Raw genomic sequence first — 19,351 nt, 5'->3', positions numbered from 1 at the left:
TTCGCATAGCCTTCACGTGATCGTAGTACTAGAGCATATATATGTATTACACCCAGGCATGTCGTACAGACCACTTTAGGTGGTTCCGACTCGTGGGCAGGTTCAGTTATTAAATTTGAGATTTGAGCTCTACATGCAGCCGTACAGGTCACGTTAGGTGACTCCGGCTGCCAGATTATATGTTACTGATATGATTTATACCTGAGCACTTGCATTTCATTATGAGATTTTGACATGGCATATTCTTGAGCATGATTAGCATATCTATACATACGTATATATGTTTATTTTTTGGGAAGTATACAGGTTTTACGGCGAGGGGTTAGAATGTATTTTTCTAAATGGTTTTTGAAAAGCTTTGTTTTTGCCCACTCATGCTTTTGTTTTGCGCCCCTCCAGGTTCTAGTTGCTTAGCAGTTTCGGTGGTTTCCCAGAGGGCTTTCCCGGCATTTCTGACAGATATTCACCAGAGTAGGGTCACCTTCGGGTGTACTATTGTCGAATCTTTTTTGTTTGGACTGCTGTAGATTTTATGCTCTGAACTTAGCGTCTCACTTACGCTAGCACTTGTTTCTACTACTTTGTATGCTAGTTTTTAATTATTCGTACTTTTTATATTACTATTTTATTAGCTTCCGCACGTGCACATGGTTACGTCACCTCCGTGTGACGGCCAGCACGCCCTGATCTCGGTCGGGGTGTGTCAGAGATGTCTTCCATTTCATTGGTTGTAACTCATGCAGGTTGTTAATTAGTGTACACACACACACACGCACACACATCAACTTTCATGTGTTAAGAATGACTACAAAAAATTATACCATCTATTAAATGACAATCACAACATGCAAGCGTGAATTCAAACATAATTGACGTACGACACAGATCTAGGGTTAAATTTAAGAAAGTGCATTCAGCCATTCACACACTTATTTTTACCTTCTATGTATGTACACATCCTTGTTAATTTTTTGCTATTGATCTTTTTTAGTTCATTCGATCTGATGGTCGAAATTTGAGAAGGATGTGTGAGAAATAAAAATGGGTGTGTGAATATCACTATCTAATAATTTAATGGAAAATACTATGGCGCCCTTCTTTTCTTAAGGGTATTGTATTCTGTGTAAGATTATATGACAACATTTATTTTGTCAACGTAATATGATAATGGTGAGGTTACAAAATGATATTGTTATTACATTAATTAACAGTATTGTTTGTACATCATGGATGTCTTGTTATAATATAGACATGAGATATCATATTTTGAGTGGACGCAAAATTAACCATACATTGTTATTCACTTTAGAGCTCCTAACCTTCACGTTAATGCTATTAGAATATAATGTTAAGTTCTAACATGATTCAACGTCTAATTAAACTACAAGAAACAAGGTTACATTATAATCATTACAGTTTATTGTCCAGGTGATCAATAATAACAAAGTTACAGAATGACAGTATTATTACTGCAATGATGTTGATTATTACATCGTGGACATCCTATTACACTATCAATGTAAGCTATTACACAGCTACACGGCCTGGAGATGAGAAACAAATCGAGCAGTTTGAGTTAGTTTGACTAAAAAAGAAGTAGTTATTATTATTATTTTATAATAATGATGTCCGATTCTCCACGTGCAGTTGAAGTCGTGAGGTTTGTAAGCTAAAATTGTTAGTTAGGTCTGAAAGGTGAACAAAACCTAATTCAACTTCCATATTCCTGAGTACACCACCACAGATGCCAAACCAACCCTCACCTTTCTTTCTGGTCTTTAACAATAAAATTATTTAATTTCTTCTCGTAATTAGGATAAGGTTTAATTAATTGAATTAGGGTTAGCTGTATGGATACGTAATCATCTGGTCTATGCAATCAGTTACAACTTCTGTTTAGTGATACATATTTATGTTAATGTGATCATTGCTTAAATAATTTTTTTCATATACGTACAAAAATTAATAAATAAAAGAAAATGAGAGTAAGATGGCTAGGTGGGTTATAAGTAGACGTTGTAGGTTAGAAATTTGGAAAGACGTTGAAAGAGGAACCATATTTCACCCCACCAAGCAACCCATCTCTCTCTCTCTCTCTCTCTCTCTCTCTCTCTCTCTCTCTCATGTTCTCATGTCATATTGTCATCTTATAACATTATAATATAACTTGGTGGGATGATGATGATATAATTGTGGTTTTTTTTTTTGTTAGCCAAGACGTTGCATCAATCGCAGGTGTAAGGTCTGTCCAAACTCTCCCACTCTCTAACGGAAAATACTTTTCATCTCTCTTTCCCTCTCCCTTATATAATAATCCATTTAGCTAATTCAAAGGATCTCCAAGCTCTCTAGCTTCGCTCCTTCCTTATCTATTGATCTCGCCTGCCGTACCTTAGTTATAATTGTCTCGGTTGTTATTGCCTTGCCCCCGCGCTGGGCGTCGTGGTCGTGGTCGTTGTCTTCTTCTTCTTCTTCGTTGCTCTCTACAAATCTAGATAGTATTTGTCGATCTATTGGATCACGAAGGGAGAACATCAGGCATCCATGGTCGTTGTAGAATTAGCTCTAGCTATAGGTTGTTAGGCAGCTTTAATTCCAATTTATTAATTTGTTCTTTTTGTGTTAATTTATATAAAAAATAAAAAATAAAAAAAAACACTTGAAGATCATAAACACATAATTAAGATGTGCACTAGAGGCCATTGGAGGCCAGCTGAAGACGAGAAGCTTAGGGAGTTGGTGGAACGATATGGACCTCATAACTGGAACGCAATAGCAGAAAAGCTCCAAGGAAGATCAGGTATACTATTTCTATTCTTCTATTTCTTTTCGTTTTCTGATCGATGTGTTTGCATTTGTTGAAATTGTTGGAAACTACTTATACTAACATGCCCAAAATTATATATGCTTCAGCTAGCTAGGGCAAATATATTTGTATGCAATTAATTAAATTAATTAAAAGTTCAATTACTCAACTAATTAAGACATGCATGTGTGTGTGTGTGGAGAAAAGAGAGTAGTTAGTTGATTAGGGTTAATTGAACGATGTTTTTGTAATGTAAACATGTCCACGAATAATTAGTTCACAATGAATTGAATGATGCAGGAAAAAGCTGTAGGTTGAGATGGTTCAATCAGTTGGATCCAAGAATCAATAGGAACCCTTTTACAGAAGAGGAAGAAGAGCGTCTCCTAGCTTCTCACCGCATCCATGGAAATAGATGGGCTGTTATTGCAAGGCTTTTCCCTGGACGTACAGATAACGCAGTCAAGAACCATTGGCATGTCATCATGGCACGCAGGTGCAGAGAAAGATCTAGGCTTAATCACGCCAAATTAATAAGGAATACTTCTAGTATTACTGCTGCTACTACGGCTCAAACCTCGTTCATGAGTATCAATACTAACAATAATGAACCAAAATCCTCTTCAAAACAAGACCATCCCCTGCAGATCAATTGCAATATTGGCACGTGGAACCTGGATTCATATAATTATATTGGGAAATACTACTCATGCAACGACAGAAATTATCATCAGTATCGGCCAGCTTTCACTCATGACCCTCGTCCTCTCTTTCCAAAAGAGTTCTATCCGAATACCTGCAGTGTCACAATGCACCAAGGTGATTATCCTCTAGTACCAATTAATTCTCATGACTACTCCGAGTGTTCCATGCATGCATCTTCCTAACCACAGAATATATATGCAATATATATATATTTAATGATGATGCATGCCCTTATCAGTTACAATGACCATTGATCAATATTCTAATGCATGCATGAATGGTCCTAACTATATGTATTTATTATGTATATGTTGCAGATCATAATAAAGATCAGCCAATTGAGTTTTACGATTTTCTTCAAGTAAATACTGAGTCTAATGGAAGTGAAGTGATAGATAACGTAAGAAAGGATGAGGAGGAGGTGGATCAGGAAGGTACGGGACAACAGAACATAAGCAACGTAGCCGGTCTTCCTTTTATCGATTTCTTATCTGTTAATAATGGAACTTCTTCATAATATTGGTGTCTTGATGAAGATGATCAATGACATCTCAGCAGTGTAAAACTATCGGTAATGACATACAAACGGCACAACTTACCAGTTAGATGCTTGTTACTGCATCAATCCACAGAAAATCATATTTTATGAGATACTGATCGATGATCCGTATATCATATTGCAGCTTGCTAGCTAGGCATGTATTGTAGAAAGGAGGATGATGTAATGCAAGTGTTAATGTAAAATTATATTCTGAAGTAGAGAAGGTGCGCGCTTTTACCATGGTCATGGCTTTAATTTGCATGCATGATGCATCTGACATTATGTAAGTGGATATTTAGTTTGATTATTTGGTTGAAATTGAAATCCATAAATGGAACGGTGGAATGGGAGCGTATAATTCACAAGCATGTTTGTTGTGCCGTAATTTTTTGGTTATGTGTACTTCATCAATCTCCCTTCTATACACACATAAGCAATTACAAAGTATCATTTCTAGTGCATGCATGACTATATATAGTAAAGGGAGTTATGTTTTATCCTAAACAACCAACTTCTTATAAGCCTTTGTAATACTACAAGAAAATTTGTGATGTGCTTGTTGCCTAGTGTTTTAAAAAAGTGTTAATCATACATCCGTTTTTATTTCTCACACACACTCTTGTTAGTTTTATGCAAGATTGCATTCCTTTCTTGTTGTGTTAACCAAATAGAAAGGAGATAGAATAGTTATACTCTTTGAGCCTTCACCCCTATTCTATCTCTATTTTAAATTTTCAATCTCTATATTTTAGTGGATGTGTGAATCAAGTTCTAAAAGATTGCAATTTAAGGTAATCTCATTCAATAATTTTATATTTATATGAAACTTATCATATCCTAACTACCTTTGATCAATCATGTCACAACAAAGTTTGAATGGCTTAGTTATGTTAATATGAAAAGGATTTGGTAGAAAAACTTGATTCTATTCTTGCTTTTTCTAAGTCATTATGACTATTGTGATTGTTTCTCAATAAGTACAAACTATATATATGAATGTGAAACATATTGGAGGGCTTGAGAACTTAGGTTAAGACTTCATGTCTATTAATTTATTGTACCCTATAATATTTTATTTATCATTATATTCACAACAATGTATCACAAGGGAATGAAAAATTACAAGTAGGATGTAGATCATATTGGATATGCCCAAATGACCGTGAGCATGTCATGAGGATGTGAAGAAATGTTACATATCGCTATATTAAATTATCAAAATGACTTTGCATGTGCTCATAAAGATTGGATTACTCTCTATATTACTAATTGGTTTTAGTTATGTATGAGAGCATGTTGGCGTATGTGTAAAGCCTAAACTGCCACACATGCTCTACGTCACCAAATTTGTTTTGTTCACGTATGTGAGAGGCTTGAAAATTTATCACACATACAAGGCTGTTTGAGCATGTGGAGAAATATCCCACATCATAAATTTAATTACTAAATAAACTTTATATATTCTTGTAAGAAATCAAACTACATTTTATATTATCAATTAATTTTATAATAAAATCTGAACTAACTTCAAATCTTATCTTAAGCCTTAGGGCTGGTTTGGTATTGTTGTGCTTTGAGAAAAAACTGTTTCTACTGTGCTGTGAGAATAAGCTCATTTTTGCTGCTTCACGTTTTCAGCTTTTGTTTTCACTAAAAACTGTGAAAATAAACTGTTTTTAAGTGTTTATCAAACATTTTTTTGAATTCAGTTTTTTTTATACCCATTTTTTATAAAAGTACTTTAGTACCAAATCAGTACTTAAAGTAATAACTTTGACATATTGAAAGTGGTTATAGTTAATCACAAATTCATATTTTTACAAAAATGAAGATCACGACGACCATGTTGCCTGGGCCATGTATGGTGCAACACGATCCACAACATTATACCTAGCCGTATATCTTACGCTTTTTTTGAGGTATATTCACTTATGTTTTAAATAGTTATATATATGTACAGTACATTAACTTAAGTATCCCAAAGTCAATCCTATTTAAAAATCATAATAATCCTTTTTTGTTTAAAAATCTTAATAAACCTTGTGGCAGAATATATATTGAGTTTGCGTGCTGATCATGATTATTGGACAACTGATCATGATTAGCGGACACCCCAATTTACAACAACAAAAATGATTATAAGCTGGAGACTGAGGGAATTTCAAAATACTTCATATTAATAAAAGATGAGAACTTGCATTATGCATAAGGATATGCTGCCATCTGACATCTTGAACTCTTATTCTAATTAAAAATGGCCCCATGAATTATTTTTTGGTAAATTAATTTATTGAATTATTTGAAGTCAGTCAATTAATTCCTCAATGTCATATCGATGAAGTTTTATCTAGATTGCCATTAATGCTGGCAAGAGTTTATTCTCAAGAATGAATCACGTGTTGGTCACGTGCCAGTATTTGACAACGATGGATGAAATTTTATTGAATTTGACGGCAAAAGGTTAATTTAAGGAGTTCATTTACCAAAAAAAAAAAAAATTCAGAATATCAATTTCAACTAAGATAAAACCCACGAATGTGGGACTTTAACAACATGAACTTGAGTAACCCAAAGTCAATCCTATTTAAAAATGTTAAAAATCCTTATGACTAAGAATATATATGTGTATTTTGCGTGCCGATCATGATTAGCGGACACCCCACGTGCTGATCATGATTAGCGGACACTCCAATTAACAACATAAAAATGATTATCGGCTGAAGACCGAGGGAACTTCAAAAAATACTTCATAATTAATAAAAGGCGATAACTTGCATTATGTTTAATTACTTAGTAAAGTTTTACAAGGGAAAAATATGGAACTAGATCCTCTTCGAGGTAAACCCTCGAGATCCTGCTGAGCGACAAACACGAACCGTTGGATTTCGATCCAACGGTTACAATTATTATAACTTTAAGAGGGATTCCCTGTTTGTAGATGTTGGATCGAAATCTAACGGTCTGTGTTTGTCGCTCAGATTAATTATTAATCTACTAATGTGTTGCCCTATCCTTTATGAAGATTTCTCAATGCTATTATTTTAGAAGTTGTCAAAAAGAACTTTTAATCAATTTATTTATAAAATCAAGAACGGGTCGTAAAATTAGGGATGGATCTTAACACTATATATGTATTTAATGCCCAACTGGCCATGAGCATGCTGTGAGGATGTGGAAAATGTTATTATTGTTAAAAATTATCAGTTTAACTTTGTATGTGCTTATAAGGATTTGGACTATTTCCGATATTGCTAACTAATTGGTTTTATTTCATATGTAAGAGCATGTTGGCTTACATATGAACCTTAGCAGCCACACATTTACTCAATTTGTTTGTCCACGTACACTATATATTGAAAGTGGTTAGTTATCACAAATTCATGATATTTGTACAATGTAAAAGGACAAACATTTGAAAGGGAAAAAACACAAAATCATGACCATGTTGCGTAGGCTATATATAGTGCAATACCTACCGATATTCAATTATGCTTTAAATAAAGTATGCACAGTACATGTGTTGGATTTTTGGATCGCCGAACCTGTCCCACTCTAACAACACCGATATCATCCTCAACTTTACCACTTGCCCAATTCGCCAAGTGTGAGGTTTTACCACAAATAGATCTCGGTATCCTGGCTAATTAACAGATTCATGATGTCCTGTCAAGGCCACTATATAATAAAGTGCTCATTTAACAGAATTGTTGCAAACAATGGAAAATAATGGCTAACCTCGTTCCATTACTACAACTTGTCAATCATTTCGTAGCTCTCTTTTCGCTGCCAGCAATAATATTGTTGGTCACAAATATTCCGTCCCATGCCGATGCACTGCTCATAAGCATCGACTGTGGATGGAATGGTTCCTCTTGTTGCAGAGACGAAAATTCGGTAGTTTCGACCGGCGATGATGCCTACGTTCATAACAAGGATGAGTCCCAAGTGTTCCAACAGTACGACCATTCCAACACCGAAGATTGGACCAACACTGAGAGTTTTCCCAACCTTGAAGAAAAACTGTTACACAATCCCAGTTGACAAAGCTGGGGAGAGACTACTTGTTCGAGCAAGTTTCAGTTTGACGGCAACTTTTGGGCCACGGTTGTCACCCAACTGTATAATATTGTTTCTTATGAGGCCATCTATGTTTGCAAGGCAAATACAACAAACATTTGTCTTGCCCAAATTAAAGCTGATCGGCTGCCGCCCCTTCATATCCGCACTCGAGTTGCGGAGCTTGGATTTTGAGATGTACAGCCGTGTCGATTCCAATCACGCTCTGCTGTTGGGAATTAGGGTCACTGAAGGTGAAAACCAAACTGTAAGGTAATGCTTAAGCTATGACTTTTTGCTTAATCAATAACGTCTTGTTTAATATTGGTACTTAATTATATATATGCATATATTCAGTAGAATATTTAAATCGAAATGTAAAAAAAAATAAGCGAAAATATAGATATGCTAAAATGTACATTTAGTGTATTTTTTTTTATTTTTTAAAATTAGAGATATTAAATTCACAAGTATGTGAGGCTAAAACAATAAATGGCTAAATTTTGTTTGGTTAAATAGTATTTCACCCTTTTATAGTTGACAAAAAGGGTTCTATTAATATGTAGTTTCGATTTAGATCAAAGAAAAATTAACCAAAAGAAAAGCGCACATATATTTAAATTTAGGCTTTAAATCGTTGATTACAAATGTCTAAATACGAATTATAATAGATTTTGCACGGAAAATTCTATTTTGAAGAGCATAAATATGATAATTTGTTGTTATGGTAAAAGAAGTAAAAGAAAAATTAACAAAAATGTACAAAATGATTCAAAATCTTGGGGCGGAAGAAAGTCACCGCATGACTTTGTGGCAGCCAGAAAGTGCCACCCCCAAAAATTTGAATCATTTTTGTACATTTTTCTTTTATTTCTCCTACCCCTATAACATACTATCATAACGAAAACTAAAAACGGAACTGAAAACAAAGCCATACGGATCAAAACTTATACAAAGCAGCGGTTGCGTGGCAAGGCTAAAGAAAAACTGGACAGGGAGTATTTCACAAGATCACCACTAAATTACCTAAAAGAATATCACACAATCATGTACAAGAAGATTTCAATATGATTCTCCGCCTCCACCGGACCAAACAAAGCGAAGAAAGAACCTAAGAATACAGAGCGTGCAAAATTACATTCTTGGATTACAGCTAATTTTGGAACACAACTTTGGTAAAGGGGGGAGAAACGAAGGGTATTTCCAACAAAAAAACCAAACACACCTTTCAATGCACCGTGCAGCAACGTGAAGGGCCGAAATCTATCCATATAAATAACTAGTTCCATTGAGGGAATCAACTGTTGGCCCCTTCATAAGTTAAGACGCCCAGAACTCCAAATTGCAAGCGCAACTGCACTATGTTGTCTTTACCAAGAGAATTTCAGACCGTGGGAGAGTTCAAGATGATATAGGTTCATAAGGATATGATAGCCACGGGTGCTTCAGAGCGTCAGATGCAGAAGGGCGCTTCTTCGGGTTTATCTCAAGCAGATGAGCAATGAAGTCAATGAAGCTTTGGTCCCCCATTGGAAGCCTGTGCCTCAGGGATGTCTTCTTTGGTATCAGGTATTCCAGTCTGTTAGTTTCCTGAAGAACAGAGGAGAATAGCATTGTTTACGAGATAGATAAATAAATACATGAATACCTTGTAAACTAGTTACCAGTGTTTGTACATACACTACCCTACAGAATTGGGGAAAGCAGGTTCATGAATTTACAAAGATTTATGAAATGGAGTAATTAACTCAAATCTGTATGGCTTACCTGATTCCGTTCATAAAGCATGTGATTTTTTGTGAAGTATTTGTATGTATCACGCCCTTTCGCTAGCATGCCTTGATCAATAGGGGAAATGATTCCCATCACCCGTGCAAGTAAAGTTGCAGGTGAATCATTCTGGAAGAGTACCTACACAAAGCAAGGTCATTTCAACATTTAGTACCAATATCATGATTTTGTTTACTTTCCAGAGAAGTTGTAGTAGTTTCAAATGGCAATAAAATCACACAACCCTAATCCTCGTTGCCAAAAAATAATGACAACTAAATATTATACACTATTTCCTACACTTGATTTGTCTACAGTTTCAAATACTTTTGGCCAGCCACATGGATAGTATGTACTTTTTCCCATGAGAAGTGAACTATAACATTGTGTATCTATAGGGCTTTTACATATACTTGTACTAAGAAAGATTTCTGTTCAGTATATGTACTTTATTCTATGTATAGCTGAAGCTCTGAACGAAGAACCGAATCAGATATACTGACACAATGTTATACACCATTTCCTGCATGCGGTTCAGGTATAATCTTCTTAGTTCCTTTAGTTGATTTTATAGGCATCAAAGCGTTCGTAACACAACAAAAATTCATAGCAACATCAGTGAGTAGACAAGTCTGCACAACAATATCTGAGAAAAACACACTTGTTTTGCTTTGTCATTTATCTCATAAATCCATGTTAAGGTTTTCATCTCCGCATCTACTAGAAATTCGAATGGATTTATGGATGAACCACAGAACTTACCAGAGACATCATACAGAATGATAACAATAATAATCACGACTCTATGTACACAGACAGGCACAAACACGTAAATAAGCCAGTATTCTTACAGAAGCTGAGATTTACTTCAACTACCAGTCAGGTTAGAGCTTAACATTAAGATATTAACAGATCTCAAGTACCAGATAACTGAATATTTTGCTTATAGCAAAAAACTCAATATTTAGTTACCTTGTTTGTAATAAGTATATTAGGAAATTAAAAATCTAATGATAAGTATACAAGGATGCAAAGCACTTACATTGCCAGTACAAAGTTCGGCCAAGATGCAGCCAAGTGACCATATATCTATCTTCTTATCATATGGAAGTCCCAAGATAACTTCAGGAGCACGATAGGATCTGGACTGAACATAGGAGCAGAGATGATCCGTCTCAAAGCAACTACTCCCAAGATCAATGACTTTGACCTCACATCTACTGTAGCTTTTTACCAGTATATTCTCAGGTTTCAAGTCACAATGTATCATGCCAAGGCCATGTAAAAACTGGAGCGCTTCTAGACACTGAATCGTAATTGACTGCATAATGTTCAATAAATTTAAACCACCAGCATAAAAAAAAAAAAACTAAACGGTTGTCAAATAGAAAATGGGACCAAACAAACCTGCAGTCGTGGCATTGTGAAGTAGACCTCCCCTCCTGACTCCCGATTAAACTTATGAAATTCATACAAGTTTGCTTTGAGAAGTTCACATACTATTAACAAATGTTCCTACCACACAAAGTCAAATTCTAATTAACATTCATTGAGACAAATATGTAACTTATAAATGCACGAACAAGACCAATGCACTAACAGGAGGCGCAAGTTGGGAATACAAATGACTGTAAAAAACCTGCCCCCAAAGGAATCTCAATCTTAACATAATTAACCACAGAATAGATATACAAAAATTTCAAGTTTTTCCCTCCCCATGCTAGCAAAAGGTACTGTCCTGAAGCATAGGAGTCCCAGGTACATAAGACAATGAAAGATGAGTCATACAAATCTAGCAAATAAATGTGCACATATGAAACAATTATCTATCTCAAAGTTTTATAAAAGCTACCAAATAAGATAAAGTAAATGTCAAACTGTGCATTTCCTTACTCGATAGTAGAAGTAATCGTACAAACGAAGAATGTGGTACTTGTCACCAGGATCATGCTTATTGACGTATTTGAGAAGCTTTATCTCATCAAGGCTCTGATCAAAGAAGTCTTTGTTGTTCTTTATAATTTTCACACATACATCCATGCCTGTATGTAGATCATGAGCTTGAATAGCTTTGCTGAATGCAGCTGATCCAAGATATTCGGTGACATGATAGCGGCCAGCTAACACAGAATTCATAACAACATGAAAATTTTTGTCCTCCTCAAAGCCAGTTCTGCGGAACAAAAACATGGGGTTCAAATCAGAATCAAGTTAAGTAGCCAATGATAAATTAGATAGCAATGAAGAGCTTCAAAGCAGCGAGACACATAAGCAAAAGCAGAAAGACTAAAGTCCATCACAAAGAGTACATGTCTCAACAAAAGAAATCACACAAGAAAGCTGTTTCAAGTTTAGGCGGATTGTGTTGTCATGATGTTGTTTATGCTGTACACAAAAGAAAAATAAAGGAAACACAGAGAGAGAGTGAAAGAGACGGGAGTTATTAAGGTATTATTCTTCTTTCTTGAAGAAAGGTCTAATGCTACAGTTTCAAAAGTTTCCAGAGCTTTTTAAAATGTATTATTGGTGTAAACAGAAAAATCCAACACCCGAAACACAATGCTCCTGTAATGAACCATGATCAATTAATTTACATTTGAGACTGGTGAATATGTGAAGACGTGCCTGTTTTTCCTGTGCACAATCTTGAGGTTGAAGGTCTCAAACTCTTCCTCTTGAACCTTTATTTGCCTTACTTGCTCTTGCACAGCAGCCGCCTCTTCATCCTCAAGTGATGCCCCCGTATCTTCTTCCCTAACAGCAGTAATTTTCTCATCTTCTTCTTGCTTGGCATGCTCTCTTTCAGCATAAGCATAATTAGAGAGCGTTGAGGGAGTCGAGTTTGTGGATCTAACAGCATTAGCATTATTTTCATCCCTAGAACTCATTCTAGGTGAGGACTCGTTACTTTTCTCCCTCCACGAAGCAAGCATTTTATCATCATCAGGTTCTTCAGTGACAACAGCATTGCAGTTGTTCGACCATAAAGGTTTACTAGAGCTTGCCTGCACCAATTGTCCATCTCTCAGTGGTGGGGGGAATGAAAATCCCCCTTCTGAATGATTTTTCTTCTGTCTAAAAGCACCATCATTGTTCTCAACTGTATATTTATTTGCCTCATGTTTACTAGTTTTCTTCTTGTCCTTCTCAAGTCTATCAATATGTTTCTTATCTGAGTCCTGATGATTCTTCCGTGGCCCACCAATTCCTACATCATGGTCCCGAAAGTATTCTAGATCCCCTTCACTACTGCCTCCAATCAAACTTTCCCGTACTTCACTGCCGATATCAGCAGCTTCGCTATTGATTCCCACACCTATTGATCTTACTGAACCAAGCTGGTCGTCATCCACACAAACCTCTTCCAGACGTGGCCTTCCATTCTCATTCACAACTTTCCCATCCCCTAACATGATGAGTTCATTGGTCTGAGTGACAAAGCCCTGCCAGACAGGTTCTGAACGCATTAAATTAAGCTCCTCTTCATCCATCAACTGTCCATCATATTGAGCTATTAAATCATTCTCATCGGTTCTCCCATACAATTCAGTCACTGATAATCCCATAGGATCATCTGAAGTTATAATTGGTTCAACATTTTTCGCTTGAAAGTATCGCTCACCAGATAAATAAGAATCCTCCTCAGCAAAAGATTGATCATCATCCTCCTCTTTGGTTGGGCCCCTTTCCTGTGGATCTGGAACACTCCCATGACCTGTTCCCTTTTCATTGTCACTAGGATAATCAATTTCATGGGCCAGAAACCATGACTCATCTTCAATAGGTTGTCTCATGTATCCGACATCATCATCATCATCATATTCATCAGAGTCCCAATATGGGTAGTCAATCGTTTCACTCAATCCATCACCAACGGTAGCAAAACCAGAAACCAGATCAGATGCGTCCTCTGCAATCCCCTGACTTACAGACAGCCAACTGCCTCCTACAGGTCTTTTTCCACCTGAACCATAATCTTTAAAGAAGAAATTAGAGACTAGACATATCAAAACAACCAACAAGAAATTTGACTCTGAACAACTTCAGAAATCCAAAAATTTGAGGAATGGTCAAGACAAACTCTACTTATCTAAGCAAACAAAGGAATGAGTAAAAATGACCATTGAGGAAGATAGCTGCCAAGCACATAAGAATGAAAAGGTCTGCAATGATTTTAAGTCTTGAAAGCCCAGAAAATAAAAATAAACTGACGACTACAATAGCTACTTAAAACAAAACAAAGAGTATCAACAACTAACCTGAAGAGTTGATTTCTTGTCCAATAGGTACATCCAAATAAGACCCAATAAGAGCATTGTCAGCAGAGCTGAGTTTCGCGCCAGGTCCGTCTCGTTCAAACTTTTCCTCCCAATTAACATTCAATGGTTTGTCCTCTGACTTGAGTTTGACTGGTGGCAGCCTAGGGAAATCTTCCTTTTGATTCTCGGACAAAATAGGAAAAACTAAATTACTAATGGTCTTTTGCTCAGAACTCCCTTGTGACTGGCTTAAGTATAAAGCTCTTCCCACCTCATCAACCTGCTCCTTTATTGTTGCCCTAATATCAGTCAACTCAGTTTTTCTCTTTCCTTCTTTTTTGTCAGAACCAGAAGCACTATCATAACTCGTTGACACATCACCCTTGGAGAAAGGAAACACGGTCTTGACAGAACAATCTTTCCACATCTCTGAAGGTGGATTTGTTGGTTCTTCGATTCTTGGCCAAGGATTCTCTGCTGCATTTTCTTTGAAGAATGTGGTACTCGTCTTAAGTTGTTGGTCAAGTTCCTTAGGTTCACTTGTTTGGGTTCTGTCATACTTGAATTCCACACTAGGTTTGCTAGTACTTCCAGACCAAGAGGTTTTCTTTTCACCAGAAAAGCAAAACTCTTCTGCATTTTCTTTGAAGAACGTGGTACTCGTCTTAAGTTGTCGGTCAAGTTCCATAGGTTCACTTGTTTGGGTTCTGTCATACTTGAATTCCACACTAGGTTTGCTAGTACTTCCAGACCAAGAGGTTTTGTTTTCACCAGAAAAGCTAATCTCTTCTCCATATTTCAAAATGGCTTTACCTGAATTGGGAACTTCAGTTGTATGATTCTTTGATTGTTGGGATATCTGAGGCTCTGGGAAGTTACTGATAATACCACCACCATCACTTTGATAAGGTTCTGCAGGTCCATTGCTCGGACTGGACTTCCAAGAATATAAATCAAGCACGGTGTCCTCTAAACCTTTAGAGAATGCAAAGCTCTTGTGATTTATCCCAGCCACATCAACTGATTTATTCCACTCCCCAATAGAAGCAGCATTTTTCCATTTGCTTTCAGACCCATTTCTACCAGTTCCACACTCAATCTCTTTCACTATAAGTTCCTGAGAAACTTCATCACCATTCCGAGATCCCAAGCCTTGATTTTCCACCACTAGCTTGTCCCCGTTTTCAGCTTCCGACGAATGACCAGAATCCTTCTCCTCAAAAGTAAGCTTCTGAAGGAAACCATTCAAATCAGGACGATTACCAAGCTCACTTCGAAGAGCTGCCTCTGCCCTTAAAAACCTATTCTTCCGCAGAAAGTCCAGAATAATGTCAACAGAGTTTGAGTCCGCCATTTTCAGCCTCCTAAAACCTACAAGCATGCATAAAAAAAACAAGCACCCACCAATCCTGAGAACACACCATTAACAAAAGCTCATCCTAAACAAAAGTTCAAAAACCCATCTTCCAGTTTGCCCCACTTTGCTAAGAAAGTGAAAAAACATAACAGATTTTCTAAAAATTAAATGAAAGAAACGAACTTGACATTCCTTCCTTCCAAATAAAGTGAAGAAGTTACCTTGTATTAAGCTCAAAGACTGGTGCCATTTTGTCTTCTACTGTCCTGAATAACGAAAAAAATGGAACATTCAGAATATCAAAAAAATTATTTTCCTTTCCCCCACATTTTCCGAGCAACCAAACAAAGAAAAACAATTTAACTTTTCCCAGAAAAAATTCAAAACCCAAGTTGTAAAAATGCATTACATGAGAGTGCAGGCCCGACTTTCCATCCCGTAACCGCGCATTCTCAACGTGGATCGGGCATTTACAGGCAGACCGCGATTCCCAAATCCCACAAATCAAAATTTACAAACCCTTAAAATCCCAACAGATTTACAAGTTCGCGGAGTGGGATTCAAATCCCACGAAACTTTCATAGCCGTTGCAACAAAACACTAGACTATTTCTCGGCCGGAGAAAATCAAGATCTGATTTTTAATTTAAACCCGTGATTTGTATGGGGAAAATGATTTCTGGGCATCGGAGAAGGGGACAAAAAAAGGTTGAAACTTGCAATTAGAAAAAAGAAACGGTGGTTAGATAAACAAGAGAGCGGCGGATGAAGAGAAGAGAGGCACCTGGTGGGAATGGAAGTGGCCGGTTGCTGCCGGCGCTGCTGCTTCTTTTGTTTCTCGTCTTTGTAGGCTTTTGGGAGGAGGGAGGCGTAGTCTCCTGAATCGAGGTGGAGGTGGTCCAAAAACCAAAAGCTTCGATTAGTTTTAGATTTTGATGCTCATGGAATAACTTGAATATATTCACTCACTACTCTCAATTTTATGACCATAAAAAAATATTAATATATCACTATTCTCGTTTATTGTTATTTTTCTTAAGAAAATTAATGAAAATAACTTTTAAAACTTTGAGTTTTAATCAAAATAACAAAAATGTGTTGTAAGTGAATAGTGACTTTTTAGAGTAAAAATATATTTTTTGTTAAAAATGAATACTACCGAAAATGTTTCGTTAAAATTCCCTTATAATATAAAATACAACTTATGTCGTATAAATTATTAAGAATAAGAATTTTATACTAATTTATATCTAACAGAGAGTTCAATTTTTGTTGTTGATGAACCGCATGATAGTGATCAAGGGCTGAAATGCCTCGGTGGGTTTTTAAGCCACCGGTTGGTCCTTTTTTATTTATTTTTTATAAGAATACAGTAGATTAAAGAAGAAGACACGAATCGTTTGAAAAATATTTTTAAAATGACTAAAAGTATTATTGGTTTAAGATTTGAAAAAAAATATGCAAGTAGTATTTTAAAGCACTTTTAAGTCATTTTAAAAATATTTTTAGTAACTTTAAACGCAGTTTCAATTGAGCTATTGTTAAGAGTATAATTATCTAACAAACAATAAAATAATTATAGTAAATTCTTACAAAACTTCCTAGTGAATTACATAAAGGAGAAAATAAAAGTGGGTAATACCTATTTTGAATTACTTTTGGAAAAAAAAAATTATTTTGAGTTACTGAATAATAATTTTATTTTTAAATGCATACTATTTATACAGCAGTATCTAAGTTGTCTATGGTTTGGTATCTCCTAGTAGTATTGACAAGATAATTTCAATTACGGCCACTGTGATTCACTAGTGATACAAATTAAACCTAGAATGCACCGTGTGAAATACGAGCTTAAATTTCTTTTCCAACCACTGAACCATCTTGTGGTTGTGGGTGACCCTATTTCAATTATGTGAGAGACAACATGAGTACATCATGCGTTCCGTCCATTTTGGCTCTTAATTTGTTGTGCGGCCTCCTAGGTACAAATGATCTAAGAACAATTTGAAATAATTTTGGGCTTCTCATTTTTCCCTTCAGACAAAATTGGGCCCTCCAACATCGGAAGAAATGTGAGCTCAAAATCCTTCGCTGGGCCTGGAGTTTATAGTACTCTGGAAAAGATGGGCTGGACTTTATGTGTGAATAAGTCCATGATTGGTTCAACGGGTGTACCAGTCCGTCAAAGCCCATTCGACTAGTGCTGAACCATTGTGAAAAATTTGATGCGTGTAACGTGAGAGATTTTTCAATGTGATTGAAACACGGAATAATATATTAAGTGTTATTATACAAACGACGAAATATGTATGCTAAAAATTTAATAACTTACACAATATAATTTTTCATCACTTATAAAACACGTGGTGCACTTGCGTTCCAGTTACAATGGAAATTTCTCGTGTAGCGTTATTTTTGTGATCAACCCTAAATTGCTAGAAAATGGACCCATATTGCTACGTGGCCAAGTGGGGAATTCAGATCCGAATAGGGAGGGAGGAGGCCAAGGAATCATCCCAAGGAGTTGACCACCAAACCACCAGATTCCTCACTCCACAAAACTCCCCAATCACGTGTCACCACGTAGACAGAGAAAGAAAGAAGAAATAAAAAAAGAGAAGCGTGAGGCGCACCCTACGGCATAAGGTAGGTACCAAAGCGTCGGTAAGGCATCAAACATCTCACGACGTGGTGAGGCACTCCGTCTCCGTCACCTTTGTTCGCCTCATTTTTGTTTCACATTAAAACAAAACAAATTATTTCCACATTAACTAATAAATTAATAAAGGAAGATTAATGAAAATGATTTAAAATTTTTGAGTTCTAACGATAAGGACAAAATAAATGGTAAAGTAAGTAGTACCATGATTGATTTTTTAGTGTAAAAATGTAGTTTTGTTTGTTAAAATAAACAATACAATGAGCTTTTAGTTAAAATTTCCTAATAATAAAATGTTATTTACTAGTAATGTGATTCAATAATTTCAATTCAATTGAGTTTATAATTTTTTCTTATCGATATTACTACACTAAGTTGAAGTTGAAGGTCACGACCACCACACCACTAATTACATAAAATTTTAAGTATTAAATTACTAATTACATTGTCGGAGTGACAAATTTTTTTGATTTTGTGTGTGCAAGAAAAAAACTCAACACAAACATGTTTATTACAATTACGTGCTTTAAATGACAGAATTCATAAATCAGAGAAGATACAAAAGAAAAGGTTACATTTTCTTAATTTCATGTCAAAGACAACCTTGTCACCACAAGCCCCCAGTTGATCTGTTTCATAATTTTCAAGCATTTGATTATAAATTATAATATTAAAAACGTGTTTTTGTTTTTTGGTAACTTTTTCTTTTTGCACATTCTTTTTTATTTATGACTATGGAATTGTATAAATAGAATAAATATTGTACACAGATTAAGTGTACAATATAGTGTGTGATTATTAGTTATCTGCCTTCTATTTTGTTAGTAAATAAACACACAACATAAAAAATAAATAAAAAACTAACGAAAATGGCTTGAAAATTTTGAGTTTTAATCAAAATAACAAAAATGTGTTGTAAGTGAATAGTATTATGAGTGACTTTTAGAGTAAAAATATCGTTTTTCGTTAAAGTAAACATTACTGAAAGTGTTTCGTTAAAACTTTCTAAAAAAACTCCAAGTCTATAAGCTTAACACATTTAATTAAATGACAACATTAATATTAATATTTAATTAAACCCCAAATAAATATAGCGGTGTGATATTCACATCATATTTTATTTTTTACATTTTTTTTTAATTTTCGATCGTCGGATCAGATAAATTGAAAAAGATCAACAAATATAAATTATCAAAAAT

General features: G+C 35.5%; 2 protein-coding genes across 3 annotated transcripts; one reads left to right on the top strand and one right to left on the bottom strand.

Annotated features, from left to right (window-relative positions):
* Positions 1-2,685: 2,685 nt before the first annotated feature.
* On the top strand, positions 2,686-4,336 carry LOC137709767 (transcription factor MYB54). Its single transcript, XM_068448752.1, has 3 exons — positions 2,686-2,800; positions 3,107-3,625; positions 3,829-4,336. The coding sequence occupies exons 1-3, from the start codon at positions 2,686-2,688 to the stop codon at positions 4,026-4,028; spliced, it is 834 nt and encodes a 277-aa protein (XP_068304853.1). The 3' UTR covers positions 4,029-4,336.
* Positions 4,337-9,109: 4,773 nt separating this feature from the next.
* LOC137710590 (uncharacterized) lies at positions 9,110-16,422 on the bottom strand. Of its 2 annotated transcripts, none has more exons than XM_068449657.1 (9): positions 16,278-16,422; positions 15,716-15,760; positions 14,138-15,508; positions 12,504-13,854; positions 11,772-12,051; positions 11,286-11,393; positions 10,921-11,199; positions 9,876-10,019; positions 9,110-9,698 (listed from the first exon to the last, which is right to left on the bottom strand). In XM_068449657.1, exons 3-9 carry the CDS (start codon positions 15,489-15,491, stop codon positions 9,510-9,512), a joined length of 3,705 nt encoding a protein of 1,234 aa, XP_068305758.1. In that variant the 5' UTR covers positions 15,492-15,508; positions 15,716-15,760; positions 16,278-16,422; the 3' UTR covers positions 9,110-9,509. The 2 variants fall into 2 exon arrangements, with proteins under 2 accessions (XP_068305758.1, XP_068305759.1); XM_068449658.1 differs by having other exon boundaries at positions 12,504-13,842.
* Between the last annotated feature and the right edge of the window lie 2,929 nt (positions 16,423-19,351).

This window comes from Pyrus communis, chromosome 12 (assembly GCF_963583255.1).
Source record: "Pyrus communis chromosome 12, drPyrComm1.1, whole genome shotgun sequence".
In the NCBI taxonomy this organism is placed as follows: Eukaryota; Viridiplantae; Streptophyta; class Magnoliopsida; order Rosales; family Rosaceae; genus Pyrus; species Pyrus communis.
Note: the sequence above shows the minus strand (reverse complement) of the source record. Positions and strands in the feature narration are given on the sequence as shown.

Coding starts and splice junctions, on each gene's coding strand:
- LOC137709767 (XM_068448752.1), top strand. CDS start 2,686: ATGTGCACTAGAGGCCATTGGAGGCCAGCTGAAGACGAGAAGCTTAGG. Junction 2,801..3,106: donor AAAGCTCCAAGGAAGATCAG/GTATACTATTTC, acceptor TGAATGATGCAG/GAAAAAGCTGTAGGTTGAGA. Junction 3,626..3,828: donor CAGTGTCACAATGCACCAAG/GTGATTATCCTC, acceptor TATATGTTGCAG/ATCATAATAAAGATCAGCCA.
- LOC137710590 (XM_068449657.1), bottom strand. CDS start 15,491: ATGGCGGACTCAAACTCTGTTGACATTATTCTGGACTTTCTGCGGAAG. Junction 11,200..11,285: donor TCACAATGCCACGACTGCAG/GTTTGTTTGGTC, acceptor AACATTATGCAG/TCAATTACGATTCAGTGTCT. Junction 10,020..10,920: donor CCGAACTTTGTACTGGCAAT/GTAAGTGCTTTG, acceptor TGCTTTGTGTAG/GTACTCTTCCAGAATGATTC.